This window comes from Camelus bactrianus, chromosome 7 (assembly GCF_048773025.1).
Source record: "Camelus bactrianus isolate YW-2024 breed Bactrian camel chromosome 7, ASM4877302v1, whole genome shotgun sequence".
Classification (NCBI taxonomy): Eukaryota; Metazoa; Chordata; class Mammalia; order Artiodactyla; family Camelidae; genus Camelus; species Camelus bactrianus.
This window is the reverse complement of record NC_133545.1, coordinates 63,757,266-63,771,150: the sequence shown is the minus strand read 5'-3', so window position 1 is coordinate 63,771,150 and position 13,885 is coordinate 63,757,266. Positions and strand designations below refer to the sequence as shown.

The 13,885-nt window shown below is 32.9% G+C and overlaps 1 protein-coding gene across 5 annotated transcripts in view; it reads left to right on the top strand.

Annotated features, from left to right (window-relative positions):
* The window catches only part of CDK14 (cyclin dependent kinase 14), a 610,838-nt gene that overhangs the window by 356,226 nt on the left and 240,727 nt on the right, over window positions 1–13,885 (top strand). For all 5 annotated transcript variants that reach the window (XM_045519926.2, XM_045519925.2, XM_010959446.3 and 2 more), the window contains one exon: window positions 11,526–11,588. In XM_045519926.2, coding sequence (XP_045375882.1) covers window positions 11,526–11,588 — 63 coding nt within the window. The remainder of the gene's footprint in view (window positions 1–11,525; window positions 11,589–13,885) is intronic.

Sequence of the window (13,885 nt, the reverse complement as noted above, 5' to 3'; positions counted from 1 at the left end):
CAAAGTTCAGAGGGAAAAAAATTAACCTAGTATAGCAATAATTTCTAGAAAGTTAACTTTGGATGAGAAATAGTTGAGTGAGTTTGTAATGTTGCAGCATTTTGAAATTAAGTCCTTGACAAAAGTTTCTTTTAAAATTCAATGCAAATATATACATATATGTATATATTAAATATTCTTATTAGAGTATATTTGGGTCCAAGTCCCTGAAGGAATAGTATACCTCCTTTCTGTACTGAACTTAGGTATGACCTTAATACTTGCTTTGGCCAATAAATTGTGAGCAAAAGTTGTTATTACAACATACCTAGCCTATCCCGACTGACGTATCCCAAATTACTTACTATCCAACCACCCCAGAGAAAGCTAATGCTACAATGTGTTATTTTTGAAAACTTCTTTCATAATTCACACACACATGCATGTTGTATGTGTATATGAATCTATGCTTATTTATGTGTATCCAGTACTCATATAGTACATATGATGTGTTTTAAGCTATTTGAAAACTCACAGAAGTTAATGCTACTGTTGTTCCAAGTCAGTAAATGTAGTTGTGTATCAGTATTTATCCACATTTTAAAATTCATACACCCTTTGTATTAGTATAAAAATCTCATACTTTTCTTTGATACCATTTTAAATTTGGATAAATTTTAAATTCTTTAAAAAAAAACAGACTTAAATAATGATTATTTTAAAAGATTTTACTAAACACTTGATTCTGGCTTTTTAACATGGAAAAAGCCATACGATTTATCAATGAGGGCACTAAAGCAGCTTGCTTACCACAAACTTCTGTATCATAGATAGTGTCAAGGGTCAAGTACAGATTGGGTCACCTTCCATGTCAAGAATGGTTTCTGCTATGTTTCTGTTGATAGAAATTATTACAGGCAGCTTTGTATGTTGATGATGATAGTTACATGCTAGGCCTGCTAGTTTATTTTGAAGTAAATATTGAAATACTTTGCACCAAATTCTCTAGTATGATTTTTCTAAAAACTTTTTGGTAATTGATTCAAATTTAAACACCAATAATTTTTTAAATTTTGCTAAGATTGACTTTCAAATGGTATTTTCAACTGCCTGCAGCATCAGGAAAGCACTACCTGACTTCATCCCAGACAGACTTGGTGAGATTTTATTCTTTCTCTTGAAAAATTTTTCAGTAACCTTTTTATGGCAAATTGCTCTAAAGATATTTTTAGCTCTGGTTCACTGAATGCATAACTGGATTTTGGCATAAAAATTTAAAACATATCATGAGGAGCAATAATGTTGGTCTTTGCTTCTTGAAATTTCAGGATTCATATTCAAAACATCAGATATATCTGCCAAATACGTCAGGCTCCTGGGAAAGTTATTATCTTGGTAAATTTATAGGTGCCTAATGATTGAGGAAAAAATAAAGCAGTTCTTTTTCTGGGGTATCTTTAATTTACCACTCATGCATGGCAAGGAATTAAGCACATTTTCTTTGTCCATGGATTGAGCAAGGCTAGTAGTGAAAGAAAAGAGTGATGATTTAATCTTTGGTGAATTTTCTTTATGTCAGGTAAGTTAGCAAATTTGACTTTTGGCTGTAGATCCTAAAAAAGAGATACATTGAAATTTCCACTCCATTTTAACTCTTTGCAATACTCAGAAGACAAGAATTCGTGAGGTCCCCCCCCCCCCGTGATCTGAGGTCTCTATTCTATTCTGTTTTATGCTATTGAAAGAGCTACTTCAAAAGAAACTTCTACAATTTTTGTGGATCCTTAACTACATGTTGCACTACTCCTCAGTCTCTCATGCTTCAGAGCATTATATCCTATAGGTGAAAACTTGCATAAAAAAAAATAACATTGGTGCAATCCACTCATAAAGAGTTTGAAGAAACCTAAATTACTTTCACACCTTTATGTACTATATTGAAATAATTAAAATTAATTTTTTTTAAAAAACATATCTTTCCTAAATGTACTTATGCATGAGATGCGTCACAGGAATAACTATATAAATTGCCTTTTTCACCAGATATAACTAACATGCATTTTATGTAGGTCACTGTTTGCCAGGACTTTGTCCAAAAGCTTTATCGTTCTATATTCTTTGTATTCCCATGAGCCGAGAAGTTACAAATGAGTTTTACATTTGTAGTATTAATTTATTTTTCAGGCTATTTTGCCAATTCTAGAGATTTGGATTTGTCCCGTTTAGGAAGTCTGTAGCCTACACTCTTGCTCCATAAATAATCAGATATTCATAACCATATTTAAGAACTCTAATATTAATTTTGCATTGTAAAATCTTAGTAACATTGCTTCTAATACACCCTCAGTATTTCCTTGGGGAGCAAAAACACCTAAAATTGTCACTTCTTGGTCAAACGATGTGAACAAAGCTACAAATGTTTCATTTTAGGTAAAGAGAGTATTATTGATCTGATTCTCATTCTTATTCACTCCATAGTCATCAGTAAGAACCTGAATAGTGAATACTTTTTACCCATCTTTATACATATTGCAATACTTTGCCCATTATGAGTTTGAAATTATACTTTGAATATGAGTTGGTATGCCAGAAAAAAAGTTAGAGTGACAAAGTTAACAAATTCTAATTGTTTCATATTTTCTTTGTGATGATGGGTCCCAGAATTACTGTTTTTAAATTAAAAATAACAGGTACACAAAACTCATTATAGTATGATCCCTAGAGTCTTCTGAACCACATATCTGGCATGATCAGTACCTATGTGGGTGTTACTCTTACCCCTTAAGGCTCAGATTATATAAAGGGCTCCTCTACTCCACTTTGTAGGCGAAAAAAGTTATTCCAGGATGGCTGCCTTTGGTTCCTCTGTCTTCTCCCCGTCTCTTTCTTTCTTCTCTCTCTCTCCTCCCTCCCACTTTAGTTCACTATTTCTAACCTTTTCACTCATGTTGCTTTTACTTTGTAATTTCAGGATCTCTCATATTTCTGGCAGGACAGCTCCAGAAGGTGTTTTCAGAGTTAAGATACTCTGGAGAACTATTCCAGTCCCCCCCCACACACACACTTTTTTTTCCCCATCTCATACTTTGACTCCAAAAATTTTACATGACCCACTTTGTTAACTTTTTTTTTTTTTGGCAAATTCTTGAGGATGTTGGATGATCAGAGCATTCCATTCTTTATACCCATTGGCTTTTTATGTTTCCTTTTAAACATGGCTTCAAAATAGCATGACAATCTTTTTAAAGTGGCTATTTTACTCTGTTAAAACTTATCATATGGTTTAGGCTTGTGAATGGCATACCAGGGAGCATATAAACCATACGAGGTAGCTTTTCACTGCTTCAAGAGAGCACATTTTGTACATTCTTCTATTGCAGGAATAGCGTTTGGTAATGTAGACCCACAATGTGCTCCGTCTAGAAGATTTTCCCCAATTTTTTGAAACTTCCCAAATCTATACTTTGACTTTATTTAAGTTTAAAAAGAAGTATCACTTATACCTCCTAGAGGTGTTATGAAGTAAATAAGTTATATAGATATATGGATATATGGAGACAGATATATGGATATAGATATATGTTTGGTTTATGCATTAGTCATGACAGTATTGAAACTACATCAGACACGTGAACTACTGAAATATAAATGTCTGTATTCTTTTTATCAGAGAATGACTCACGACAGTCTTACTGCCTGGGTAGAGCTATAGTCCTTCTACCCCTGGTGTCGTTGCCAGAAGCCAAATAGTAAATTTTTTGTTTTAATGGAAACAGATCTTGCAGGTTGCTGGTTTTCCTTGATGGGAATGTGGTTGGAAACACTTCCTGTTCCAAGCACCAGCCTCATGCATTTGGCTGCCCATGCATTTTGGATTCAGAAATGATGACTGAAACCAATTATGTAGAATTATGGGATATCTAAGTCACATATAGGTTTATTACGGCCAAAAGGAAAAGAATACATTATGTGATTAAAAAGATAAGAAATGACTAATTTAATTAGGAATAAGCCAGGATGGTGTGATTGCTATTGGAGGATTTTTATATAGTACAAACTATTGTGTTAATTCCCCTTGTCCTCCCCAGGAAATATGTGTGTGGTTTACTGGTAGAATTTCAATCGTTTCCTAAGTGGCATAAAAACAGGTGAAAATAAAATAACCCAGAAATAGACTTTGCAATATGAAATCTTTGCAGGAACAGTGGAATGTCTGAGAATATTCCATTTAAGAACATGTTTTTGGGTGATGATGAAACAGATTAGAAGATCATGTTTTCTCTATTGTCATACCATGTCCTATAATGCAACTTAAGACATAGTAATCTGGCTGTAATTAGAATTTCTACTTCAGAGGGAAGAGATAATACTTCTGTACTTGTTCATGAATGTCTTATTTTTGTCATTAACGGTAAGGGATTTCAATGCATTTGCAAAAAGCCTAAATAATATTTGATAGAATGCTTACAAAGCTTTATTTTTTAACTACTGTTTTTAAAATGAGCCCCTTTGGTATATAGTGGATACAAACTTTCTCTGTAAAGCATCTTGAATGACTATCATTTTGTTTTAAGGGAAAAATTGATTAATTTTTTTTCTTTTTTTTTAATTTATATCATAATGAATAGTGCTTACATGTTGCAACTCCAACATTAAAATTTCATTAATTATGATTTGGAAATAAATAGAGGAGTACTATAAAGCTTAATGGGAAAAAAAGCAATTTCAAAGTCAATTTAAACCTGTGGACTTCATAGAAGGGCAGTTTGAAACTAACTGCTGAGTAATTTGATGTATTAATTCTTACAGCAATGTAGGCTGATTAAAACAGATTATAGCTAGAGGAAAATGGCATTGATTGCTGTAGAAGAAAAGGCAGACTCAACTTACAAGTTTTCTTCAGTTGCCTCTAGCAGCAACTATTCCCCAGTGAATTAACAACTTTAATGAGCTACAGGTGAAATAGATTAAAAACTACAATGATAGTGAGTTCTCCCCAAATTTGTGACTATCCTTCAAGTGTGGTTTTGATTAGAATGTCTGTGGTGTGTCCTAGGCTTGGGACAATAGTAATAAAGGTGACATTAGCCTGCTGTTGAATAAGCATCACCAGAAAGCATCTGCCACACTTGCTGCCTTGGACACATGAACAGTTACCATTGTCGCCATTAATTTTGGAACCACTGAAGAGGGAAGTAATGGCTCTTATCCTTTAGATATTTGCAGATTTCTTGATATGCTCTTTTACCAGTCAGAGTACTATTTAAAGCTTTTTTTATAATGGGCCAGTTGCCCATTATAAGGAAGAGACTGGAGTATAATCAAACTGGGATGAAGACAAGGGAACTTCTTAAACAAAATCAGTCCAGAAAAGGAGGGCTCTGTACTTTTGTGCTTCCAATTTGCCAGTGTTGTCAACTAGTTTTTAACATATCAAATCTTCTTTTTAAATCACATGTTTTCACTTAATTTTTTTTTTGTTTTGTAATCAAGTTTTCAGTAATTTCAAAATGAAAGTATAGCTAACCTTGGTATTTAAACATTAAAATAAGCCTGTTCCTTAAGAAGAAAAAAATTCAGAATTAGTTTTATTTTATTCTTGCATCTTTTCATGTGTTCTTACTCTGGTCAAGCAGTTTTTTTTTCAATGTTATAAAAATTACACCAAACCTGAATATACTGACTTTCCTCTCGCTGCCAAAATGGAAAACTAAATGAAAAGTAAAGAATGTGGAGGCTGTGTATAACATAACTTCAAAATGAGAATTTCTGTTGGTTATCCCAACAGAAATATCCTTGGATATCCTTATTTTTAGTCCAAGTGCTAAAAATTAGGCTGTGCTATTTTCAGTGTCATATTTTGGCAGTTTTTCTGAAAGACATCAGAAGTAGCTGACAGATATTGCGGACATCATGCTTAACATAGGAGAGTGGGGAAAAAAATGCATGTGTTTGGGAAGAGGCTGTGTTTGGATTCCTGCTTAATAAGAAAAGTCTAGTCTGAAAGCCAGTGCTAATGGAAAAGCATAATTTCTCTGTGGAACCTGGTATCTCTTGAATAATAGGTTTGATCACGTTAGCCAACAATTGGAAACCTCACCTCATGGACAATACATTGAATAAAAAGAAACATAAACACATACCCTATGACAAAGCCTACTTAACAATTGACTTATACTTACTTCTTCCCTGGAATATGAGTAAACTTTTATGTCCAAGGGCTTGTCTGACTCTGTGGTCTTCAGAGAGTCTTTCAGTGGAAAGATACTGCTTCTTTCCTCTCACTCAAACTCAGTTTCAAAAAGAGTAAGTGATGAAGAGTGGAAAATATGAAAAGGTGAATGTCATATCCTGCTTGTTTCTCCTCTTTTTCTTTGGCTAGATTCTTTTTCCTGGTACTCTTTTCAAGGGTTCTTCTCCACTCAGGCCTATTTTGAAATTGTCATCATATTTATAATTTATCTTTCTAGTTTTCTTTCATGTCTTTCTCTTTAAGTCTCATGGCTGTGTACTGTTATTCATGCAGTTCTCAGCTCTACATATGATTGAAATGAACTGAGACTCTATTGTGTGAAAGTGCTTATGAATAAAAAGTCTTTTTGATTTTTTTGTGGTCTTTCTATATCCTGTCTTTTTACAAAGATTTCTCTCCTACCTTCTAAATTGATCCAGCCACAGAGTAATAAAATCAATATGGAGAAACCCAAATAGTAAATGTGGCTCCTTCACAGAAAACATTTATATTCAGGGTGTTATGATTTCAGATTTGTTCTTCAAATTCCTTCCCTTAGAAACACTCCTACACTATGTAAATAACCAAATAAATACTACCTGATGGGTAATCAGCAGTGAGGAAGGAGGAACCTGACTTTGAAAGACGTATGTGCGAGCGTGGAGACTGAGCCTTTCCAGCCCCTTTCAGCTCTGTCTCTTCTGCTTGGTCTACAAATCTAGCCACATTTGATAGCTTCATTTAAAACCACCCACTCCATGGAAGATTGATGAAATGTTCTTAGGCATTCGGATATAAACCTGTCAGATAGAAGCACTTCTTAAGGCCTTGCCTTGAAGAACAGCAGCAGGGACAGAGTGAGTAAGAGAGAGCTGTACGAAAATGAGGTGAGGCGTCATGTAGTGCGGGGAAGTAGAGATGTCAGCGAAGAGCCAAGATAGGGATTGTAGGGAGGAGAGCAATTGTGTTTGATCTGCAGTCACCAGCACCTGCTCTGAAGATGCTCCTTTTAGTATTAGAACAAGAAATAGCCAGAGGTCAAGCCAGATGGACCTGAGGTTATTGAGGTTATCTGTGTCTCGTCAGTGGATAGTGATCTGTTGGTCATGTGCCATGGGGGCCTTCTGTTCAGAACTTTTATGGGGTAGGATGACTTAAAAAAAAAAGGAATAACAAAAGAAGTACCTCCCAGCATTATTGTTAAGTTTAGTTCTGTGTTTCTGGACCAGTGCAAATCATAAGAGTCACATAGTCCAATGAGTTGAACTAAGGAGAGAAGTTAAAAAGAAAGAAGAGATGTAATGAAATTTGTAACTTAGGCACTTCTGTTGCAGTTTCAGGCATACTACTGTGTACTTAAAAAGAGAGAAGGAAAAGAAACATTTTTAAATGCAGGTAGAACAGAAGTTTGCCAGGGTGCAAAGTAAGACCCTTTAATACCTCTTATGTCTTCCTCCATTTGAGATTTTCAAGATTCTTGCCCCTAATCACCCAGAGCAATTTAAGGTTAATTGTATATTTGCTAGAAATAGTCTCAGTGGTTGTATACAGGGAGCTGTGTAGTGTGAATGAGACCCTCTGGGCACACAGACAGAAAGGACATATATATAAGAGTGAATTGTCACCCCTATGAGTTCCAGTTTTCTAATGGTATTTATCATTCCATTTTTGATTGCAGTTCTCCCATATATCCCTTCCTACTCTAAACACACCACGGAAAATCATCATCATCATCATCATCACCACCACCACCTATAGCATCCATCATGTCCTGGGCAGTGTTATAAAACCGTTATGGATATTTACTCATTAATTTTCACAATATCCACGTATCACCATGTAGGTGTACTCGGATTATCGTCATTACATGTATGCAGATGCTGATAATGCAGGGGTTATCCTGCCCAAGACTACACAGCATGTGACAGCCATGTGTGTATGTGTGCACAGATTTTCATGCCATGCAGCTAAGGAAATATGAATTTTAAAATTGAAAAGGTTTGGAAAAATCTTTGTTAAATTTCTCAAGATCTCATTTCTGGAGAAGCCTCCTTTCTACAATTCATAATGCAGTATCATAAAGGGATTGGGTTAGTTCTCTCCTCCCTCCTTTGTTTTTGCCTTCTTTGACATTGTAACCTTAAAGAAGGAACGAGAAGCATGCTGTCTTTTTCTTTGCTCTGGAGTAATTTTTATCTATCAGTTGTTGAAGGTTTGGAAAATTTTCCATTAAAACCATCTGCACTTAGTCACCTTTTCAGGTATAGCTCTTTAATTCCTGTTTCTTCTAGAATCAAATTTAATAACTCATGTTTTTTGAAAGAGATAAGTTTTATCTAGATATCAAATGTATTGATCTTAATGATGTTTATAATACTGATGAATTTATAGTACTATATGTTTATAGTATGTTTTAAGATCTCCACATTTTCATTTGTGTCATTTTTCTCATTTTTAATATTGATTACATCTTGGCAAAGCCCTTCACTTAAAAACAAATCAGACTTGCCAAAGATTTGTTTGTTTTATTGGGCTTTTCAAAGAAGTTGGTTTTTGGTTAATTGATCAAACCTGTTATTTTCTAATTTTTCTGTTCAGTTAATTCTTACTACTAACTACCTGAACCCCTTCTATCTTCTTTGGGTCTCTTTCTTATTTGGTATTCTCTAACTTGAGTTTACTGTTGTTTTATCCATTTTCAGTTATTCTTGTGTTAAAATTAATGTACCTAAAAATCTAAATTTTCCTGTTGCAATACACTGATCAGTTTCCAATGCTTTGAAATGTATATAGTATCTTATTATCATTCATTTTAAATGATTTAAACAGTTTAGGTTAAAATTTTCAATTTCTAATAAAATAGATTTTCCTTTTCATTCTTTTCTCATTCCCTCCCATTGACTGCTTTTCTTCCTTCCCTTTTCTGCTGCCGCTGACCTTGAACTACCATTGTTTGGCAGAAACAGTACTCTTTTCTTCTAAGAAATAAAAAAAAAATGCACTCAAACTATGATTGAGTGCTTTTCTTAATTCAGATTTTTTGTTCTATGCTTATTGAGAGAGACTTACAGGTTTTAAGTCTGGCACTTTTAATAAAATCTTACCTGAAATTTTCAATGAATGGTTTCTGGGTAACAATTACATCTCATCTTTTCATCTTTCTTCCTCAAGTGGTCCATAAGTTGTTTGTTGATGATTCATTCCACCGGGTAATAACTGCAAATTAAGCAAAATAAAAAGTTTGCTCAAACAAAGGCCATGGCAATTATATTTCAACTACTGCCTGGGTAATAGGAAATTAATGCAGTGGTTCCAATGACAGAGATAAAAAGAATTGTATGCCTTATAGTTGGTAAAATACAGAATACTGTGATGTTAATTTTATTTAGTTGTAGGGAGAGATTGTAATATGTCTTCTGCTTTCTAGAAAGTTTTGAGACTTTCTCTGTGTCTAATGTATTGTCAAGTTTTTGTGAGTATGCCATTTGTGTTTCAAAAGCATATGTGCCCATACTGGCACAAAACTAAACACTTTTTAACTGTATTACTCATATCCTTTATAGCCTTCTTTTTATTTTTAATTTTTTGTCAGTTCCATTTGTTGGCTTTTAAAAGAAGTAAGCTAAACCCTTCAAGATTGTGTGAAAGTTTTAGTTTCTTCTTTTATCTGTTTTTGATTTATATTGATGTGTCGTGTTGCTAGGTACATAAATGTTGAATACATTTTCCTTGAATCCTATTATGTCTAATACTTACATTGATATACAGATTCTTTTTTATTGTTATTTACCAGTACAAATGACATAAAATATAAATAATGTAAATGTGCAATATATAAATATGATATATATCATATGATATCATATGTAATTATATATCATATATAATATGATAATAAATATAATATATCATACATTATTTATTTTTAGACTTTCTGTTATTCTTTGTTCATTATATTCAGTTTGTATCTTGGAAAGAATGTGAATTTGATTTTGTCTTGTAAACTGCAAATTTACATTTTAATAAGAATTTTAACAAGTCATGGATATATAATTATTATCATGACTGGATACACTCTCTGTTTACCATTTTACTTGTTGTGTGTGAAGCAATGGGCAAATTACAGTTCTCCCTTAAATGGATCTTACGGTATAATGGGCAGTATCTTAAATAACACCGTTTTTCTGTGTATCATATTATAGACAAAAAAATGCTTTCTCACATACTATATATTCTTCCATAAGCTCTGATATGGTGTCAGCCTTATTTGAAAGGACAGAGAGATTAATTATATGGAGTTACAAACTGGCAGTCTGAGGTTCATAAATCATTTGTCAATTCATTAAATGTGTAATTTGAATTTATCAAAAACTTATAGTTCCTGCGTAATTGAAGCCTGGTAATGGAGCACAAAGAATTATGATCACTGGCTTTTAAAGAATAATTAAATGTTTCAGTATTAAAAATCTATAGTATCCTCTAGTAGGATTAGAAAAATTTAAATAGCAACTCTACAGGTTTTTTCAAAGTTTTAGGTAGCTCATAATATAAGCAGAAAAGTATTAAGAAAAAAATATATAATTGTGTAAAATTTGAACTTGGAATATTTGAAAGAATAATAGCTTAAGTTGCTATCTAGAGATATTCCTTTAAGTTATATCTGGATGTATTTGTCTTAATTTATAATTTTGAAAGTATTTGTATTGATTTTTAAATCAAATCTTTATAAAGTAAATATTTTCTCAAATATATTTAGGAGTTCTGAGAATCTGAAAATTATTTTTTAATGAATATAGTCATGAAAAATTTAAATAAATCCAATGATTAATTTTACTAGAATAATTTGTATTATTTTCATCTCATATTAAATAAATAATCAAAACCTGCATTTACACTTGGAAAATACAATATAACTGAAATTGTAATTGGATTGGCTGGTTGTGTGTGTGTGTGCATGTGCTTTAGTTTATTTAAGTTAAGATATATATTTTTTAGTTGAGTTCCTTTTTTAAGTTGAGATATATATTCAATGAGGAGAAAATTCGGCATTTAATGAATTAACAAATTGTGGACATAAGTTCCTTCTAATACACAGGTATGTTTAACATAAGACAAAGCCTAGAGGTAAAGATAATAATTCGATAGTGGTTTAAAAAGGAGTCGGAGGAGCATGCAACTGCATAACTGAAAAATCCACCCACTTGTCTTATATTTGCTTTGTTTGGACAGTAATGGTGACTTTGAAGTAGAAAAATATTGATTCATTATGTTATAGCCAGAGGGACATTAATACATTTTCCCTTTTTTCTTCTAGCACACTGATTTATGTCAGTACATGGACAAACACCCTGGGGGACTGCATCCAGATAATGTGAAGGTAGGAAAAGATCTTTCTAAATCAAGAGTTAGCATTCTTCCTGTGCATTTTTTGAGCAAAAATCTAATCTCCTACCATAACTTAAAAAAAATTGTCTAAAGAGAAGTAATTGCATTCATTTAGTGATTGGAAGGCATGCTTTAACATTAAATATTTTCATTGGAGTATTATTATTTAGACCTTATCCTAATTTTTTCTTCATGGAGAAACCTTTGCCAATAATGAGTGAGATCCACTGGAATCCTAGCATAACACTGTTCTCGGGAGAGGAGAATCTGATAGCTCTAGCTTGGAACTCCATACTGAAGTCCTAATTGGTTTCAATATACCAATTAGGTATTACTATGATCCAAAATAGTGTTATGTTGAGTTTACAGTACATATTTTTTCATTTGTTTATACAAACAGATAAAAAGTGGTTTTTCCTACTGCTTTCTTTCATTTCTTTTGTATCAGAAATTGGATTTCTGTGTGTAAAAGAATGAGGTTTTTCTAGGATTTGACCTAGCAACCATGTGGGAAATTGTCCCAAATGTTAAGGAGTTGGAAGATGCCAAAGTTTATATGAAGGCTTAATGATGTGCTTTCGTTTCATTATTCCAGTGACTACGTTTCATGATCCTGAGAACCAATTTAGCACTTTAAATGTATTTGAAGTAAAATTATTTGTCTCCATTTCTTTCCATTCATTATCTAAACCACTCTTGCAATGTGGCATGCTTTTTCTTTTGTGCTTTTCCCTTTGCTTGTAGAGGTATATTTGAACATATGGTATTATCTGGGTTTACTTCTTTTTGCTGTATAGAAATAATATATATATATATACGTGTGTGTGTGTATGAATTTTTTTCACTTAAAAATATGTCATGGATATCCTTTCATCAGTGCATCTCTATGTAGTTCAGTCTTTCTAATAACTGCGTATTATTTCATACTATGGATACACCATAATTTGAAACTGTTCCTTATTCATGGGTTTTTGGGTTGTTTTCAGTATGTTGCTATTAAAAATGATTCTGGAGTGGATGTTAGTGTAAACCTTTCTACTTGATTTCTTTTGGATATCTAGTTATTGGGTTTCTTTATTAAGCTAGAGACGTAATTTCAGTTTTAATGAATTTAGCTGGGATGTTTGCCCACAAGGTTGTAAATTATAGAAAGACTGTTTTTCTCTACACTCCTAGGACTGACTAACCAGTCATTTAAATTTTTGCCATTCGGATGATTAAAAATGAAATATCTTTTACATTGGCATTTTCTTGACCGCTAGTGATGTTGAACATCTTTTCATATGTTTCTTGACCATTTGTAATTCTGCTATTGTAAGTTGCCTGTTCTTATATATTGTTTATTTTTCTACTGGGTTTTTTCCCTCAATATATTGAAAGTACTTTTTAATGTTTGTGGCATTAATAATGAGAAGTTTCATGGTGTCAGTTATGTTGTACAATTTTAAAATTTAGGAACTTGTAGGAATTCTGATAAAACATTGGTTTTGCAATAAATAATAGAATCAATAGGTGCTTATAGTAATTGTTATTTTTTTCATTTACCTCCTTTTTGTTGCTGTGGTGTTTTGTTTTATTTAGATTTATTTTAAATTTTTTGACTATCCATTTTTCTTAAAAATGTATATTCACTGAAATAGTTTTTTAGTGGTTAGATCAGGCAAGAAATTTTAACAGATGAAGAGATTTGTTTTATTAATCTTGTTCATGTTCAAGTTTAACTTTAAACATTAGTATTATAGCATGAACATAATTTTTTTTTTTACATTAAAGCATTGCACATTGTCTCATTTATACATTTAATGTTCTCTTCTTAGGGTCGATTGGGTTCAAGCACAGTAATATGGTACGTCCTTAGTTCTGTTTTCCAGTTTAGCCCCAGGAATCTATAGAGAGCCCAGCTAGTGGAAGCCCAGGGGAAATCAGCAGATACCCTGAGCCGACTTTGACTTCCTGACTTTCAAGTTCAGTGACTGGATTGAGATTAAAGAGATAAAAGAGCCTTTTCAAAGAACCATGGCATCATTGGATTTCTGTTATCCTTGTTTGGTATTCTCACCAACATTGTGTATCATTAGTTATGGGCAAGTATTGGTGGAAAATTTTGTTGGTGAAATAAGGAAAGTTCATTCCATGAAGCATCACCATGTTCAGGGTCCTTAAGCCAGTAACCGTGGTGATTTTTGTAGCATTTATAAGTTCTGCTTCTTCCATTATATTTTATGTTTCCTTCATCTCTTAATGGTCAGGGGGAAATTGGGCTTCTAGGTTGACAATTTTCAGCCACTA